At 41.9% G+C, this 16,190-nt stretch overlaps 1 protein-coding gene across 3 annotated transcripts in view; it reads left to right on the forward strand.

The window, feature by feature from the left end:
• Positions 1 to 16,190, forward strand: part of IQCA1 (IQ motif containing with AAA domain 1) — a 163,883-nt gene that overhangs the window by 110,928 nt on the left and 36,765 nt on the right. For all 3 annotated transcript variants that reach the window (XM_044978528.1, XM_044978527.1, XM_044978529.1), the window contains 4 exons: positions 1,792 to 1,898; positions 2,116 to 2,214; positions 9,890 to 9,945; positions 13,366 to 13,448. In XM_044978528.1, coding sequence (XP_044834463.1) covers positions 1,792 to 1,898; positions 2,116 to 2,214; positions 9,890 to 9,945; positions 13,366 to 13,448 — 345 coding nt within the window. The remainder of the gene's footprint in view (positions 1 to 1,791; positions 1,899 to 2,115; positions 2,215 to 9,889; positions 9,946 to 13,365; positions 13,449 to 16,190) is intronic.

Here is a 16,190-nt window from a genome sequence, read left to right on the forward strand (position 1 = left end):
AGATAGCAGCATGTATTATATTAACAAGAATAAACCTTGCATGATCTCCTGTAGGTGCTATGAATATCTTTCTCAGTTCATAGTTTTTTAGTGAAAAGAGTAGTCCATGAAAAACACCTTCATAAAGGAGTCTATGTTTTAAGGTAGAAAACTAATTTTAAATCATCTGGAAATCGAATCAGTGCATACTGCTGGAGATCAGCTGTCATTATAAAGATATTATCAGGGTTTAGAATGTAGGGAAACTCAAGGTATGGAGTTGTCCTTTTAAAATTAATTCAATCTATTGAAAGAGGGGATGAGGAGTTTCCCTTGTTAAATTTGTGTCCTTTGTTCATACCACAGTATTCAAACAAATACAGGGCTTTCCAAATTTCAGTTTACTTTTCTGGAAAACAAAAGGTAGTTTTCATTAAAAATATTCACAAAGTAAAATCATTAGGCACTTTATTATAAAAAGAATTTTTGCCATAGACTTGCTCTTCTCGCTTTCCCTCCCTCAAATGTAGTCGTTTATTGCTTGTGTTTGGCCCATGCAACATTAAAAAGTAGTGATGTAATGTCCATTGGACTACATGACTCTTTTTTGGAATCCCTCCCCCTTGCCTACTATATGACGTTTAAACTTCTTGCCCTCACCTTCAAAGTTCTGCACAGTTCTGCCACACCTGTATGTGCTGGATCCTATTTTTGTCTTGTTCCCCTTTGCCCCACCAATGATGCCAGCCTCACTGCCCCCTCCATCTCACACTCCCATCTTCATGCCTTTGTCTGTACTGTCCCTTATGTGTGGAATGGCTTCCCAAGCCAGTGGTCCAGGCCCACACCTCATCTTCATTCAAATTCCCAAAACTCACTTCTTCTGTGGGCAGGTCTACACTGCAGAGGGGATCGAGGCTCTGAGATCAATCCACTGGCAGTCGATTTAGCGGATCTAGTAAAGACCTGCCAAATCGACAGCAGATCGCTCTCCAGTTGACCTCTGTACTCTACTCCTGACAAGAAGAGTAAGATAAGTCGATGGGAGATTTTCTCCCATCAACCCCATGGTGTAGACCCCACGGTAACTCAACCTAAGGTACATCGATTCCAGCTACATCATTCATGTAGCTGGAGTTGCATAGCGTAGGTCGACTTACCGCGGTAGTGTAGACATAGCCTGTGAGGCACAAATGTTATCCCACATCAGTCAAATGCCCTCTCATTCTATTCTATTTAATGCAACATTGTATTATATAACTGGGCAAGGGAGAATGAGGATGGTGAGGAGTTAATGTTTTAAATTAACCCATGCCTCTGGTCCCACAGCTTGCCTTATCTTTTTTGTGTCCGTCTTTTAGACTGTAGGCTCCTTGGGTAGGAGATATTTGTGACTTCCCCATGACTACAGTTTAAAACTTGATACAGTAAGCAAGAGGGAGTCAGTGGAGGGATTCCAAAGTACCGTGACATGATCAAACTCATTTTATATCATTACTCCTTAAGGTTGCAAGTGAAAAACACAAGCAGTGATGCTCTAGGGATTAGGACTTGCAACCTGTAAGTGACAACCTCAATATCCATTACTAGCCCCCTGAAATCCAATACCAAACTACAATACAAGGCAAAAAAGGTTAACCTTGATTTTCACATAGCCTAGCACATAGTGCTCTCATCTTGCTTGGGGTCTCTAGGGTCTGCTACTTACATATAATTAATAATGATTTCAACTACCCTGGTTTTTTCAACAACATCTAAAAAACCAATGTCTCCTATAACTTTTTGCCCCCTTTCTTTGCTTTTGGATAACAGACATTTGGCAGAACAGAGATGAGCGATGGAATTTCCCCCAGGAGTATGACCCAGAATTGATCAAAGAGGAGAAGCGGAAAGAAGTGGAGGAGGAGATCAGAGTGCAGGTGTGCTTACAATAACAACAGGACATTTATAAGAATGGTTCTTGCCGGCATGGGTTTCTCTACGGTTGTAAGACCTGGCCCTGACATCTAGACCTTGCCCTATCCATTATTTTCCTTAAATGTTTGGCTGAATATTTGTCTGCAGAGTGATTTCGGGTGCATGGCTGCAGCATGGAAAAACTAAGGAAAAAATTCAATCCTGTGCCTGTCTGAATAGGTTGATGAACTGATGCGACAGGAATTGAAGAATCTGAAACTGGCAGTGGACAGAGAGAAGGACAAAAAACGGAAAAAGGGGAAAAAAGGTGGAAAGAAGGTGAGTGCAGCAAAGGATGGGAACCCAGCATGCATCACAATTCTCTACCCCTAAATACCAAGGAAGAAATCCTACCCCCATTAAAGTCAATAGCGAAACTCCCTCTGTGAGTTTTTAAGTGAATCTTGGGTCACAAGAGGTCAAAACCACCTCACATGTAAGCTGATTTCTTAGGCAGCTTTGTTTTGTGTTCTTTGTAGTTTTTTTAGATTTCAGTGTTGACTAATCCTTACACTTTTTATTTTAATTTATATTTTAGGGCCAGGCAAACCATTCTGAGGGAACAACCCCACAATATTGATCTGATTTTCAAGAGTACTCTGAAACTACAGCTCCAGCTGAAGCCAACGGAAGTGGAGGGTGCTCTTCACTTTTGAAAATCAGACCATATATTGTGAGTCTGCTTGATCCAGATTAATACGATGGTCTTGTAATTAAGGCATGGGACTGGGAGCTAGTAGATTTTCCATGGATTGAGTCTCCTCCATTCAGAAAGCAGGTCCCTTTAAGTTGTCTCCAAATGGACACCCAAAAACCAAGACAACCAAAATCACTAATCACTTTGAAAATCTTGGTCTAATCATTCAAGTATCTGAACTGACTGACACACAAATGTGTGCATTTTAGTAAATATTGTTTAAATGTATTCTGCTCACCATTGAAGAATTTAATGCAATTAAACCACATTTATTTAGGAAAAGGAAATATGTTAGCAGCGTAAATTACTTTAGTGTATTTGACCCATTAAAACACAGCAAATATAGCAGTGCTGGAGTCCTAAAAAAAGAAGTACTGGAATGCAGGGCAGTGGGAGGCCCCAGGAGGGAGCAGGGGGAGCTAGGAGGAAGGCAGTGGGGGAGCTGGGAGAGGTCCAGGTCCAGTGGAGCAGGAGATTGATTCCCTGCAGTTGTCCTGCCTCCACCTCTCTTAGCTGTGCCTGACTCCTGCTCCCCACGGGGGATTCTGCTGTCTGAGTGGCCCTGATACTTGGCTCCCGACATCTCCCACCTCACTTCTATGCTCCTTTGCCCACTCCTCGCTGTAGTGTCCTCAGCTCCTTCCACTGACCCACTGTCCAGCACCCCTTGTTTGGGCCTGCCAATGGCACCAGATGGCCTGACATACTGCAGCTGAGGAGGGAAAGATGCTGCCTGGCCCAGACCGAAGGGAATTGCCAGAACACCATTCCAGCTCCTAAAAAAGTACCAGAACAGCATTCTGAAGTGTTCTAGCACAACTTGAGTGCTGACATATAGTGTTTACATCTAATTTCACAGCATTACAGCGTCCAGAGAACTTCACAACTGCATGTTCCTTTGAACTGCATGTGCACTTTTATTTTACCCAATGATTTACATTCCAAACAACATTTGTACAGCAGGCATTCAGCATTTACAGGCGGAATCAGCATTTCAATTTAAAACGCTAAAGGCAAATAGCATACCCTAATCTTGTGCTGAAGTTTCACTCTTGGACTTGTTTGTGCATGCCAATACCTTCATCTGCAGTACTTCTAGTTAGATCTCAGCCCTTTTAGAAATGTAGAAAGCTCTTTGCACCTTACAAAAAAAATTACAAGGGCAATTAAATAAATCTAGGTTGAGGCATCTTTGAAAATTGATCTATGAATACTATATGAACCCAATTAAAACAATGTCAGGGTAAATTTGAAGAGGAGGAAGGCAATGCACAAAAATGCATGTGCAGTTACAGTGACTCAGCACACAAAATGGATAGTTGCATGCACACATGGCAGTTAAGACATCTCCAGTCTCATTTGTGTACACAATATCCCCCAGTTCATACACACTGAGTCACTGTAGTGAGGCCTATGGACCCTAGACTGCATTTTTGAGAATTTGGATTTCTATAATGGGCATAATGTAGACTAGGAGCAGTTAGGAAGCAGCTTGCCAACTCACTGATGAAGAGTACTTAATTATTCAATAGTAACCTTTCTGTCTGATCAAGGGCCAGGGTTGGCAGACCCATCCAGCCCTTTTTCTAGAGAGCCAGGGCCTCTGATGCAGGTGATACAAACTAGGGAATGTTTGTAGATTTCATGATGCCAGTGAAGACTAAGTGATGCCAGATGTAAAACAAATGTTTCAAGGGGGTTAACCTGCCTTGCAAACAGCATTCCCAAGACAACTACTATAGAGACAGACCCTTGTTTCTATGTCCAGTTACCAGTGGGAAGTTGGCAGTGAGTATAATGTCTGTCAAGCTGAATACTAAAAAGCAGAGTTCATGTTCTTTCGTTGGGGCATGCTCCATTTCCGGGAGGCCGTTTTTCTTGAGAATCCTTACTGCAGCTTTTAGAAAGATTTTTTTTCTATTTGCTTTGCAACTACCATTCACAGCAAGCCCACAGATCTTAGTGCTGTTCCTCTTTGGTCCTAGGAAATATACACACTAGGAATTGATGTGCAGGTCAAAAGCACCATTGCAGTCTCTATAGTGGCACATTAGAATAAATAGTCACAGGTAAAAAAAAATGCTAAGAATTAGAAAAAGGAAATCTCTCAATCCATCAGGAAACACTCCTGACATACATCCTTCCCAGAATTCCCTTTTCTGAGGCAGCTCAGCTTTACATGTGCTGAGATGTGTAAGCACCATTGAGACTGAACTCTTAGGAAGGCCATTGTAAGGAAACGGACTGTTTCTCCCTGTAAAACTGTTTAGCTGAACATATTTTTTTTCCTTAAACAGGACCTGGGATTTTCAAAGTTTGATTCTTTCAGACATCCCATTAAAATCCAAAAGGAAGCTGTTAGCCCTCCTATTTCACACAGTTTACCTCCAAGCAGAGCCTTGCCTTTGATTTCAGGACTTTTAAATACCATTTAGCATTCTAAAAGAAAAATCAGCAAAATCACTTATCTTCTGAGGGAATGTAATAAGCCATTTTATCCCATCGGTGGAGTTACACCAGGATTTCATTTGGCCCAATAGTTTTAGAAGGACCCTAAATATTCACCTGCTGCCTCACACTCAAAGGGCAGGTGGATTAGATGTTGGAATATTAGCCATTAGGCTGTGATGAAAATACATCAGGCAGCCAGGCATGATGGGTAAGAAGCCAAATCACTTCTTATTCTGGGCCAGACTCAGATACCCTTACTCAGGCTAACCAGCACCTTATTCCATAAGCAGTCCCATGAAAGTATTTATTACTGTTAAATATTTATACTAAAGTAATACCCAAAAGCTCTCATAAGGATTGCAGGCCCTGTACAAACACTGAAGAGACATCATTCTTGGGCCCCTGTAGGGCTTACAAGCTAGACACATCAACAGGCAGAGGATAGGGATGAGAATGCAACATTCAAGCAAATGAATCTTTTGAAGAATTGATCCAGCTTGGTAGTTAAATAGATTGAGGGTTGTTTTTAATTGACTGTAGAGGTGGAAAAGAGGCATAGTCGCACCCTGTCACCTGTGCAGCCATAATGAGCAGACTAGGTTTGTAAGCAGCAGGGAGAAGTGAATTTTAAGGATGGATTTAAAGGAAGATACTGTCAGTTTTAACTGCATCAGGGAATTTGCCCCATGCATACAGAAGAGCTGACTGGTGGATGGTGCAGGCTGGGAATGAAGGCAAGAGTCAACATTATTAGGATTCTAATAGCCCCACCCTATGTAACTGCCCTAGTAATCTGAAGACTTTAATGAGGGGTACAATTTTCAGAAGTGACTTATTGAAAACCCATGCTAAATAGACTGGAGGTGTGCCAGACAAGCCCAGAAAAGAGGAGGTTGCAGTAATAATGAGGGCCTTGGCTGCATGGGCAGAAAAGAAAGGTCGGATTTTAGAGATATTGTGAAGAAAAAGTGGCAAGATTTAGAAATTGCTCAATAGTCATTGGGACTACCATGGAAGGAGGCGCTATTCAATGCGAATAAGGGTATCAGAATCTGGCCCTCTACACCGACATAGGGCATTTGCTGCATACACAAGTCCTGGCTTTGCCTTCTCCCCTGGGGTTTCTTATTTCAGGGACATTTATGCCTCGCAAGTCATGTTCTCTAGGCACTCTTAGTCAATTCTTACCAATATTGTAAACATTGGTCACAAATTAATTGAGCAAAGATCGGGAAAAATGAGCAAGAAACTAATGTGAACTTTGAGGAAAGAAAATGGCTCAGACTGAGTGTGCATGTGTTACTTGCATCATAGTTCCAATATAAAAGGGTTTCATAATTGATCTCTGACATAACACGGGGGACAGCACATCACAGCAGCATTAGCCAGAAAGCCTGGAGAGGCATCCAAGGGCTCGCCTGGCAGATCCGACTATAGGGGTGTGAACAGCAGTGCACACCAAAGTGCTGCACTGTATCTGCCCAGTGTGGTCATTGTGGGCGTGAACGAAAAGGTTCATAGTTCCCGTTAATGTAACCCTCCTTCAGACTGGACTACATCGTACAAACTAGGAATCTTTCCGTTCGCACCGGCAGTGTCTACACAAGGGAGTTACAGCACTTTGGTGTGCAGCCCTGCAGTCTGAACTGCGGGGCAGTGTCGACATAGCCTTAGGCTACTCAGTGCTTCGAAGACACGGTTCCCTGCACTACTTATGGAAATGTGCAGCAACACAAGGCCATTGTTGTATCATTTGCAATCTGTAGAGGAGATACATTAGCTGCTGTGATTAGTTTCAGAATCTGCTTCTATCGTTTTTAAAAAGTTGCCTTCTTCTCTAATGTCCCCTGAGAGTTAATGTAATATGACATGGCACAAATACGTTGGTGAGTATGTTCCCATGCTGCCCTCCGTGAGAAGAAAAAGCTTCTTCACCTGCCATCTAGGGACCAACTGCAGTCCATGAAACACTTGCAAATGGTTCAGAGAAAGCTGGTTACATGGTTTCCAGGCCTGAACTGCACTTAAAAGAGCTAAAAAAAAAAGGGGATGAAGTACTTTCTCCATGCTACTTGTCTACATAAGCAATTGATGTACCTGAGGCAGGTACCTTGTACAACTGCAAATGAAGTGGAAATGGTCAATGCAATTTTGACTTGCAGGCAAAGTGTCTACAAGACACTCTATTAAGATCTGCTCCACCTCGTGCTCTAGAATCCTGCTGCAAACTGATTCTGTACATGCTTACAGCAAAAGCCGCTTAGTGATCACACATTAAAGACACAAGACCCTGTGCACACCCCACTTAGGAATGGAGACGAGGGACCATTAGATCAGCCAGAACTAAATGCAGTTTCTTATACAGTAGAGGATATGCAAGAAAGTGGAAAATAACCACGAATAAATGGGTTAGGGGATGGAATAGACGGACACATTTAAAGGTAAAATCAAATAGGTTTTCATAACTGATTAACCTGTTTGCATTTAATATACAGTAAAAGCAACTGTCAGTAAGATACATTTTGTAGGAAAGCCACAGTCTAAAATTCACATTTCCTCTTATCTCAGTGCCTGCCAAATTTCACAGAAACACTGATGTCAATTAGGAAAACACATTTTTTCCATATAACAATTTTTTTAAAGCTTTTGAGTTACTTTACTGGTGAAAATGCCCTGAAGAAATTGCCAGTTGGCCAATAAATTCAGCATATGTTCAGTGTCTTTATAAAGAAAAAATCATCTTGCCTTCCCAGTAAGTCCCCACGATGCTATAATTTCTTCCAACTTCCTAAAAAATATAAAGAATCAATGCTAGAGAAGCACTGGCAATAACCTACTAGAGCAGAGGTGGGCAAACTATGACCATTCTGCCCAGCCCTTGAGTTTCCGGCTGGGAAGGCTAGCCCCCGACCCCTCCCCCGCTATACCCTCCCCCCCACAGCCTCAGCTTGCCGTGCCGCCAGTGCTCCGGGTGGTATGGCTGCGAGAGCCGCTAGCCTGTCTCGGTGCTCTAGACTGCGCGGCGGCGTGGCTGGCTCCGGCCGGGTGGCACAGCTGCCCATCCTGGTGCTCTGAGTGGCATGGTAAGGGGGCAGGAAGTGGGGGGATTGGATAAGGGGCAGGAGGTCCCGGGGGCAGTCAAGGGACAGGGAGTGGTTGGATAGGTGTGGGAGTCCCAGGGGGGCCTATCAGGGAGTGGGGGTGCAGATAGGGGTCAGGGCAGTAAGGGGACAGGGAGAAGTGGGGGGTTGGATAGGGAGTGGGGCCCCAGGGGGGCAGTTAGGGGTATGGGGGCCCAGGAGGGGGTGGTCAGGGGACAAGGAGCAGGGGGGGTTGGATGAGTCGGGGGCTCTGAGGGGGGCAGTCCGGGGGCAGGAAGTGAGAGGGGGCGTGGGCCAGGCTGTTTGGGGAGGGACAGCCTTCCCTACCTGGCTCTCCAGACAGTATCGGAACCCCGATGTAGCCCTCAGGCCAAAAAGTTCCCCCTCCCCCCCCGCGTTAGAGCCAGTATCTCTGCAATCTCCCACTTGCTACTATAGCGTGAAACATACTTTTCTGACACCATCACTAAAGATGTTTGTGCAACGTAGAACATGTTTCTTGTCCTATAAACCACCACACACTGCTAGGACTATTTACATAAAGTAGTCTGTGGTATAGTTCTGCATATTTGAACATGTTTGTATTATTCTAATGCAGGTCCATTAAAAATATTAGCTTTCTCCTATCTATATAGCTCTGGGAATATCTAGATTATTTACATTGTATTATGAACAGTAACCGATGATATGAGCAATAGATTGTCTAAAGTATGATCCGGTCTTTAGAAAGTTATGATTGATTCATTTCTAATCATTGCTGATTTACTCCGGGAACAATAGCATTTTCCAGATAGCTAGATAGGATTTTTTTTTTAAATGTGCAACCCCTGGAGCACTGCATAAGGGTTTGTGAATAATTCAATAAAATAATAAATAAATGCATGAGTAGGTGGTTATATAGTCTCCTCTTCCCAAGGGCTGAGGAAACTAATCGTTTATGCTCATGCCTGGCTTTTAAAGTGTGGAGTAGTCTCACTGACCTCAGCATGACCAATCCCATTAGCTCATGCTTAAGGGCTTCGCTGGACTGGGCCTACTACACCAGGCTCTAACTTCACTGTGTGTTACACACATGGATTAACCAAGCGCTGTCCTTAGTTAAGTGTTGTGTTGAAATCCATAAGTAGATTTGTGTCCAGTGACTTCTAATGACTATGGAGAGTACTAGCATATGTGATTCCCACACTTGTGTTTATTTGTTTTCCATGGGGTTTTGCAATGTGTGAGGAAACCATTTGCACAATATGTCGTCTTCTCGTAATGCTTCAGTTACTGTGGAGAAAATCCCAAGAGAAGACCTGCTCTAGTTATCCTGACCTCATGCTACTTCTTCCCTGAGTAGGTAGGAAGGAGATTAATGGTTAGGGCACTAGTCTGGGACTCAGGAGACTTGGATTCAATTCCTGGCTCAACCACAGCCATCCTATGGGACCTTAGGCAAGTCACTTAGTCTCCCTCGTGCCTCAGTTTCTCATCTGTAAATAGGAATAGTACTTCCCTATCTCACAGAGTGCTGCACAGATACAATCTATTCCTCAGGTACTATAGTGGTGAGGACCACATAAAAGTACATAGATAATGGAAAATACAAATGCTGAAGTATTTAGGCTTATTAAAGTTGGATCAGCAAGTTTTGGCCTTCATCTCAGTTCCAATAGCCCTGCTACATATGTCATTAATTGCTGTCTACATTTATGATCCTCAGAAAAAGAAAAAAGGGAAGAAGAAGAAAAAGAAGGAGAAAGATTTGACTCCCGACAGGTAAAGAATGCACCTGTTCACTCTAAAAGTTACATAACGATGAAATTATGTATCCTTTATATTTGCCACACTGCCAAACCCTTTTTGCTTTGTTTAATTACAAAAGGACAGTGTCATAACTGGTAGGTTTACATTTCAACCTACCGGTGCCAGCAGCCTCACACTCATGAAGAACCCTACAACAAACAAACAGCTATAAATATCCACAGATGTCTAGAAAATAAAACAAACCCATCATGAATTTGCAAAATGTTCATTTTAGTCTCTGAAATATTTCAAAGTAAAATCCGTTTCTGCGTTGTCAGTAAATGCCACATCGCCTCTTGACCGATAGGTTTGTAGGGCTACCCATTACAAGACAAATGGTGCTTTGATGGTTTACACTGTACAATGACCCGGGCTGGGTGCGTGTCCCTTTAACTATACTGTTTTCAGTAGTTTGTAAAAGCCAAGGCCTTGATCCTGTAAAGACTTACACGTGTACTTCAACAGCCAGACTTCGTTGACACCAATAGGATTCCTCAGTGCATAAACATAGCATGTGTGTAAGTCCCTGCAGGCTCTTGGGTCCAATTCTTTAATGAAGCCCCTTGCAGGTTTATTCCCCCAGCCCCTCACCAGCAGATGCAGGAACACCTGGCAGTCTCAGATGTCTACAGATTTTCCATCCAATTTAAAGTCCCCGAGAAGAGAGGCTGTAGTCAGCCCTAGTGAAATACACAATAAAGCAGCCTTTGTTTCTCATGTAACAAGTACATGTCATAGATCAGTCTCATTTCTTGTCTGACCAACATAAATTCTTGAGGGCACCTTACAATTTGTTAAATGTTTCTGTGCTGAGGGCAGAGTTTATTTTACTTGAGGGGTTCGAGCAAATTCCATGTTTTGACACCTGCATTTTCAACATTCACATGATACATCTACTGATAATCTGCCCATTTTTCACTTGTGATAACTCAGCATAGGTTTGTATTGTATGTAACAACAAGCACCAGTTTATCTAGTAGCAACGTGGAACAGGGACAGATTGCGCTCCTAAGGGACCAGGAGCCAAGAGCACTGTAGGGACAAGTATGCTCAGCACCTGGTGGAAAGAAGTGCCTTGTATTGTGATCCAATCCTATTCACTTGTATAGGATTTAGCACAACTGGGCCCTTTGGGCGCTACTGCAATACAATCGATCAAGAATGGTGTCTTATTTGGGTTTCAAATGTAAAAATCTCTTAAGCCAAATAAGTAAGCGTTGAAGAAATATTTCATGGAAGTGTATGGAAGATGACCTCTCATACTGACATACAGTATGTCCCTCGGCCCACGCCGCTTCCAGCAGTTCCCATTGGCCCGGAGCAGCGAACCGCAGCTAGTGGGAGCCGCGATCAGCCAGACCTGCGGACGCAGCAGGTAAACAAACCGGCCCGGCCCACCAGGGGCTTTCCCTACACAAACGGTGACCCCAGTTTGAGAAACCCCGATATAACAGCTCCAAGGTCTATCAATTATATGCATATTCACTTTTACAACGATACTTACTTTATACACACATATATGAACATATACTTGTACAGCTGTAATGCTGATGCCTCTGGGTGGGTCAGCAGCATCAAGGATTGAATTTGGGACCTCTGGATCTTAATGCATGAGGCTCTACTGCCTGAACTAAAACACCCAGCCCTCTTAGCCAAGGCTGTAGCAAGCACAATCAACCTCTATTGACCTACCCACCTCTAGAGGGGGACAGAGTGCTACACCAAACAGGTGTGGCTTACTCAGAAAATATGTAATTATTATACTACTATGCTATTAGTGACTATTATTTTAATACTATATTATATGCTTTGTAGTAGCTAGCTTGTTATAATAGTTTCTTTGGCCTTTAAGTTTCACACATTGCTCCTGCCTGCTGTTCAGGAAAAGGGGTAAAATTTCAGAAATAGCCAAGAGGGGCTCATGTCTATCTTTGTGTGTTGTTACATGAACAGAGAAACAGAGGGGCTTCAATCAACAGACGGGACTGAGCAGAACACACTTCCACATGGAGGAGATACAGTTCATGCATCATTAAATTTGCACATTTAAAATAATAAGGCAGGAAATGCAAAAGTTATGGCTCTTATAACATGGACAAGATAGCACTGCTGTACCTGCTGTACATTTTGTGATATACACCTAACATAAAAATCACCATGTTATACATTCAGCTATGAAAACAAGAACCAGGCTGGCAGCATTAATGTTGTAGGCACATTAAATTTTGCATTTTCCTTATTACTGCTTATGTATTAATTATGCACTGTGTGGGCATAATTTTAAAATGAAATGTCTATTGGAAAACACACAAGACATGAAATTAAAGGTATATTGATTTTATTGGCCAACTGATACCTATTATTAAATATTTGTATTCTTTTAGTAGTACTGAAATGCCTCAGTTAGGACTGGTAACCGAAATTATTAGAGGCATGGAAAGCCTTCCTTATGAGACACAACAGACTGGAACTGTTTAGCTTGAAGACGAGATGAATAAGAGATGTTAAAGGTATACAGAATAATGAAAGATATAAGAAGGTCACATTAGGCATTCTTATTTACCCTCAAAATATAAGACTATGACCTTCAATAAAAATGAAGGCAATATACTTATACAGTGTACAAAGAATTATTTCCTCAAAGCAATTTTAATTAATCTGTAGATTTCATTGCCACAAAATATCATGGAGGCCAAGAGTTTAGCAGGATACCAAAAAAGAGAGAGAAAAAAAATTCAAGGATATAAATCCTCACTTCTTAGGGCAAAAGACACCCACAAATTGACAGGAGATAGGAAGAAACTTCCTCAAGGAGCATGTTATTCCATAATTGTCCACGGCATGATTTTTTCCCCACCTGCCTCTACAACATTTGGTTCTGGCCCCCAACAGGGAGGCTGCCAAACTAGGTGGACCATTGGTTGAGCCAGTATAATAAAGTATGTGATGTTCTTAAAGGACTGGAAGTTGGTCTATTGAAAACAGAATCAATTCCAGAAGATTAATTAATTACTAATTGCAGAAGCATAATATGTGCTGTTGTTAGGATTTTAAAAGAATTTCTCAGTAACTGATAATGAATGAGTACAACAGGAGTCAGTGATCATCACCTGGAAACAGGTAGTCATGACTGCTATAAGAAATCACGTGGTATATAAGGAAATAAAAGTGTAGGAGTATTACTTAATGGGGAAGGAGAACAAATAACAGATGAGACAGAAAAAGTCAATAATGATTAAATATTGACAGAGATAATCAATTTTACCACCCAGTAAAAAATTGCATATTATAAAGCTAAAGATGTGTAAATGTTCCATTTAGTTTTGTTACCGACAGATTGGACTGTTTTTGCAGATCTCTAGAATTTTCTGAAATTATGTATCTTGTCGGTAGGACCATTGATTCTCTGTACAAGGAACTAGTAGAAGAAGGATTACTAATAAAGTCCAAGACAGTGAAACTCTCTGATTATGTTGGTAATGTATACATTTTTAAATGTCTTGCATATCAGAGCTAATATCTTGACTATTATGAGAACACTTCATCCATACTGAACTCCAGTTACAGCAGTTTGTCTGCTGATACAAGATGGATGAAATAGATTGAATGAAACAACTGACCAAAAACTCAAGTCAGAATAAATCAACCCTTTTTTTAAGATTTGAAATGTGCGTTTGTTTTCTGCATTTTTAAACATGTTTGCATGCCACTACTTTGTCATTCCTGAATTTGCCAGGTGCCAGAAAGAGAAGTACCAAAATATTGTAAGAAGTTGCTCTCATGTTATTTACAGTCCAGACATAACCAAGATTTCAGGAAAACCTTTTCCTAGCAGATTTCCAGTTCAAAGATATTTGGACTTTGAACATCCTAGTGTTTGTATGTTTTAATCTAATGAAACATGCAAACCTTCCAAGGTTCACTAATCACTATGACCAGCCAAGTCAAGAATGAAATGAAATACAGTACAGTTTCAATAAGATTCTGGGACAAGTGTCTAAAGTTAGGCACCCAAATCAAAAGAAGCCTGATTTTCAGAGGTGCTCAGTACCCACAATTTGTACTGTTGAAGTGCCTAACTATGGCGGTAAGCACTGGCTTTATGTACCCACATTTGAAAATTCTGAATTTAAGGCTGTCACAAGTAGCTGTCAGATGTCAATTACCATTCAAGCAGCTGCAGGCAATATTGGCAAGACAATGGAACCGGAGGGCATAGCGACCTTGTGTTTTATATTGTGTCCAAAATATTTTCCAGAAAATAAAATAGTAGCCAATATTATATAGCCTCACATACATGGAAGAAACCCTCAAGCACCACAGAAAGATCTGAGTGTAGTGGGGCTAGTGTTCAGAGAAGAAATGCAATCTCACAGGTTGCACAGTGGCTTGATACACTCTCTGATTGTTTTGGGCCATTCCCTAAAACGGAACAAGCTGCAGTATATCAGGAGAAGAACCCACTAATTTAAAGGACCACAATTAAAGAGCTTGTCGGTACCTAGCACATACAGTGCATCTGGCCATTAATATGGTATATATCTCAGCAGGAAAAACTGGAGTCTCTCATATCAGCTGTAAGTGCCATGTTTTTATAAACTGTTAAAAGCAGCATTTATTGCCAACAGAGTCCTTGCCCACTCTAGAGAATGAGCTGGTATTGGTATTCTAGTCATTGCATACTCATTAAAGAGCATAGAGTGCTGTGAGTTGTAATGGAAGCTTTTCATTATTATTGCACGTGCCCAACCACTATCAGCTGTCCTTCCCAAAGTCATTTATGGCTGACAGACATTTCAATCACAGACACTTTGAAAGACCATCTTGGCCAAGAGGATAGTTAGTGGCTGGTAACATTGTAGAATTTTGTAAAAATCCAAACATCCTCTCACAACTTTAATAAAACACTCAGCACCAAATCCTCAACCGCACCAACTGGAGAGGTGGGTAGGGGGGCAATGATGGCTTTGTGACATCTTTGTAATCCCTTGACCCTGAAGCTGTCCAGGACTCAGTTTGGCTCCTGTCATAGCTTAGGGTAGCCTCAGGGCTGCTCTAAGTTACATAAAAGCAGCACTGACCTCCTAGGAGCCATTACACTGGGTGGGGGATCACTGTAATACAGAGTGCTCATAGACAGCACGTCCCCACACAGCCCCTACTCTGGGTAGACAAGGGGAGGCCAAAGCCAGCCCTGCCCCAGCAGAAGATTCTCTCATGTTCAGGGAATTCTCAGCTTTCCATTTAGGGCAGCTGTAAGTCCCACTTGCACTGCTAGAGTGATGCAAATGGTACTTGGCATTTCCCGGGAGCGAGGCCTAAAATGTTTGGTTTGATATCAAATCAAAAGCAACATTTAAAGTTACAAGGTTAGAGTTGTAGCCCATAGAGAAATAAAGGAGTGCCCTTCAGCCCTGAAATCCTAGAAAGGTTGCTCACTCACTCATGGTTCTTGGTGAGAAGACAAAGGGCAGAACTGTGCAAGAAGCCACGCAGTGAGTAAAGGTACAGAAACGTCCGGCCCTATGACAAACCGACATTGCTGAACTAATTTTCTTGGTGACCTTATCTAAATTAGTCAGAGAATATCCATCATGATTTATGGCCAGTTGCAATTAAACCCTTTGATGCCTTCTAATTAAATCTCTGAAGATTAATTTCTAGCCAGTTCTTTTGATTTCTCCTTAAATAAAAGATAAAACCTGAAATGAATTTTACCCTCCAAGGGGGAAGGGAGGCTATGCCAGTGCTTGTCCATCTCCTTGCCCAAACTATGACTGTATCTCTCAACTCTCTCATTTTATACCTAATTTTACATCTATCCCAGATAAGCTGGATGTTCTTCCTTCCTATTTGTAAGTTATCATCATTAAAATACAAAATGGTATTAGTTACAGAACATGTTATTTATGCTAAAGAAATGAATCCTTCTTGAATGTATTTTTCCTGCACTATTAGTGTATGTCTGAGCTGGAGGTGACATTTCCAGCTTGCAGTGTAGTTTTAGCTTCACGGGTACAATCTTGTCTGTAACCCTAGGTATGTACTTGGTGCAACTAGCCCATCCCATCGCTACACTGCTATTTTTCGCGAGCTAACATGCAGCTACTCAAGCTGGAAGTTACCCCTCCAGATCCAGCATAGACATAGCATTAATTTTCTTGCTTGTGTCCCATCCTTCTGGATCTTTGTCCTATTATGTCCTATATGTGATTACA

This window comes from Mauremys mutica, chromosome 10 (assembly GCF_020497125.1).
Source record: "Mauremys mutica isolate MM-2020 ecotype Southern chromosome 10, ASM2049712v1, whole genome shotgun sequence".
Classification (NCBI taxonomy): Eukaryota; Metazoa; Chordata; order Testudines; family Geoemydidae; genus Mauremys; species Mauremys mutica.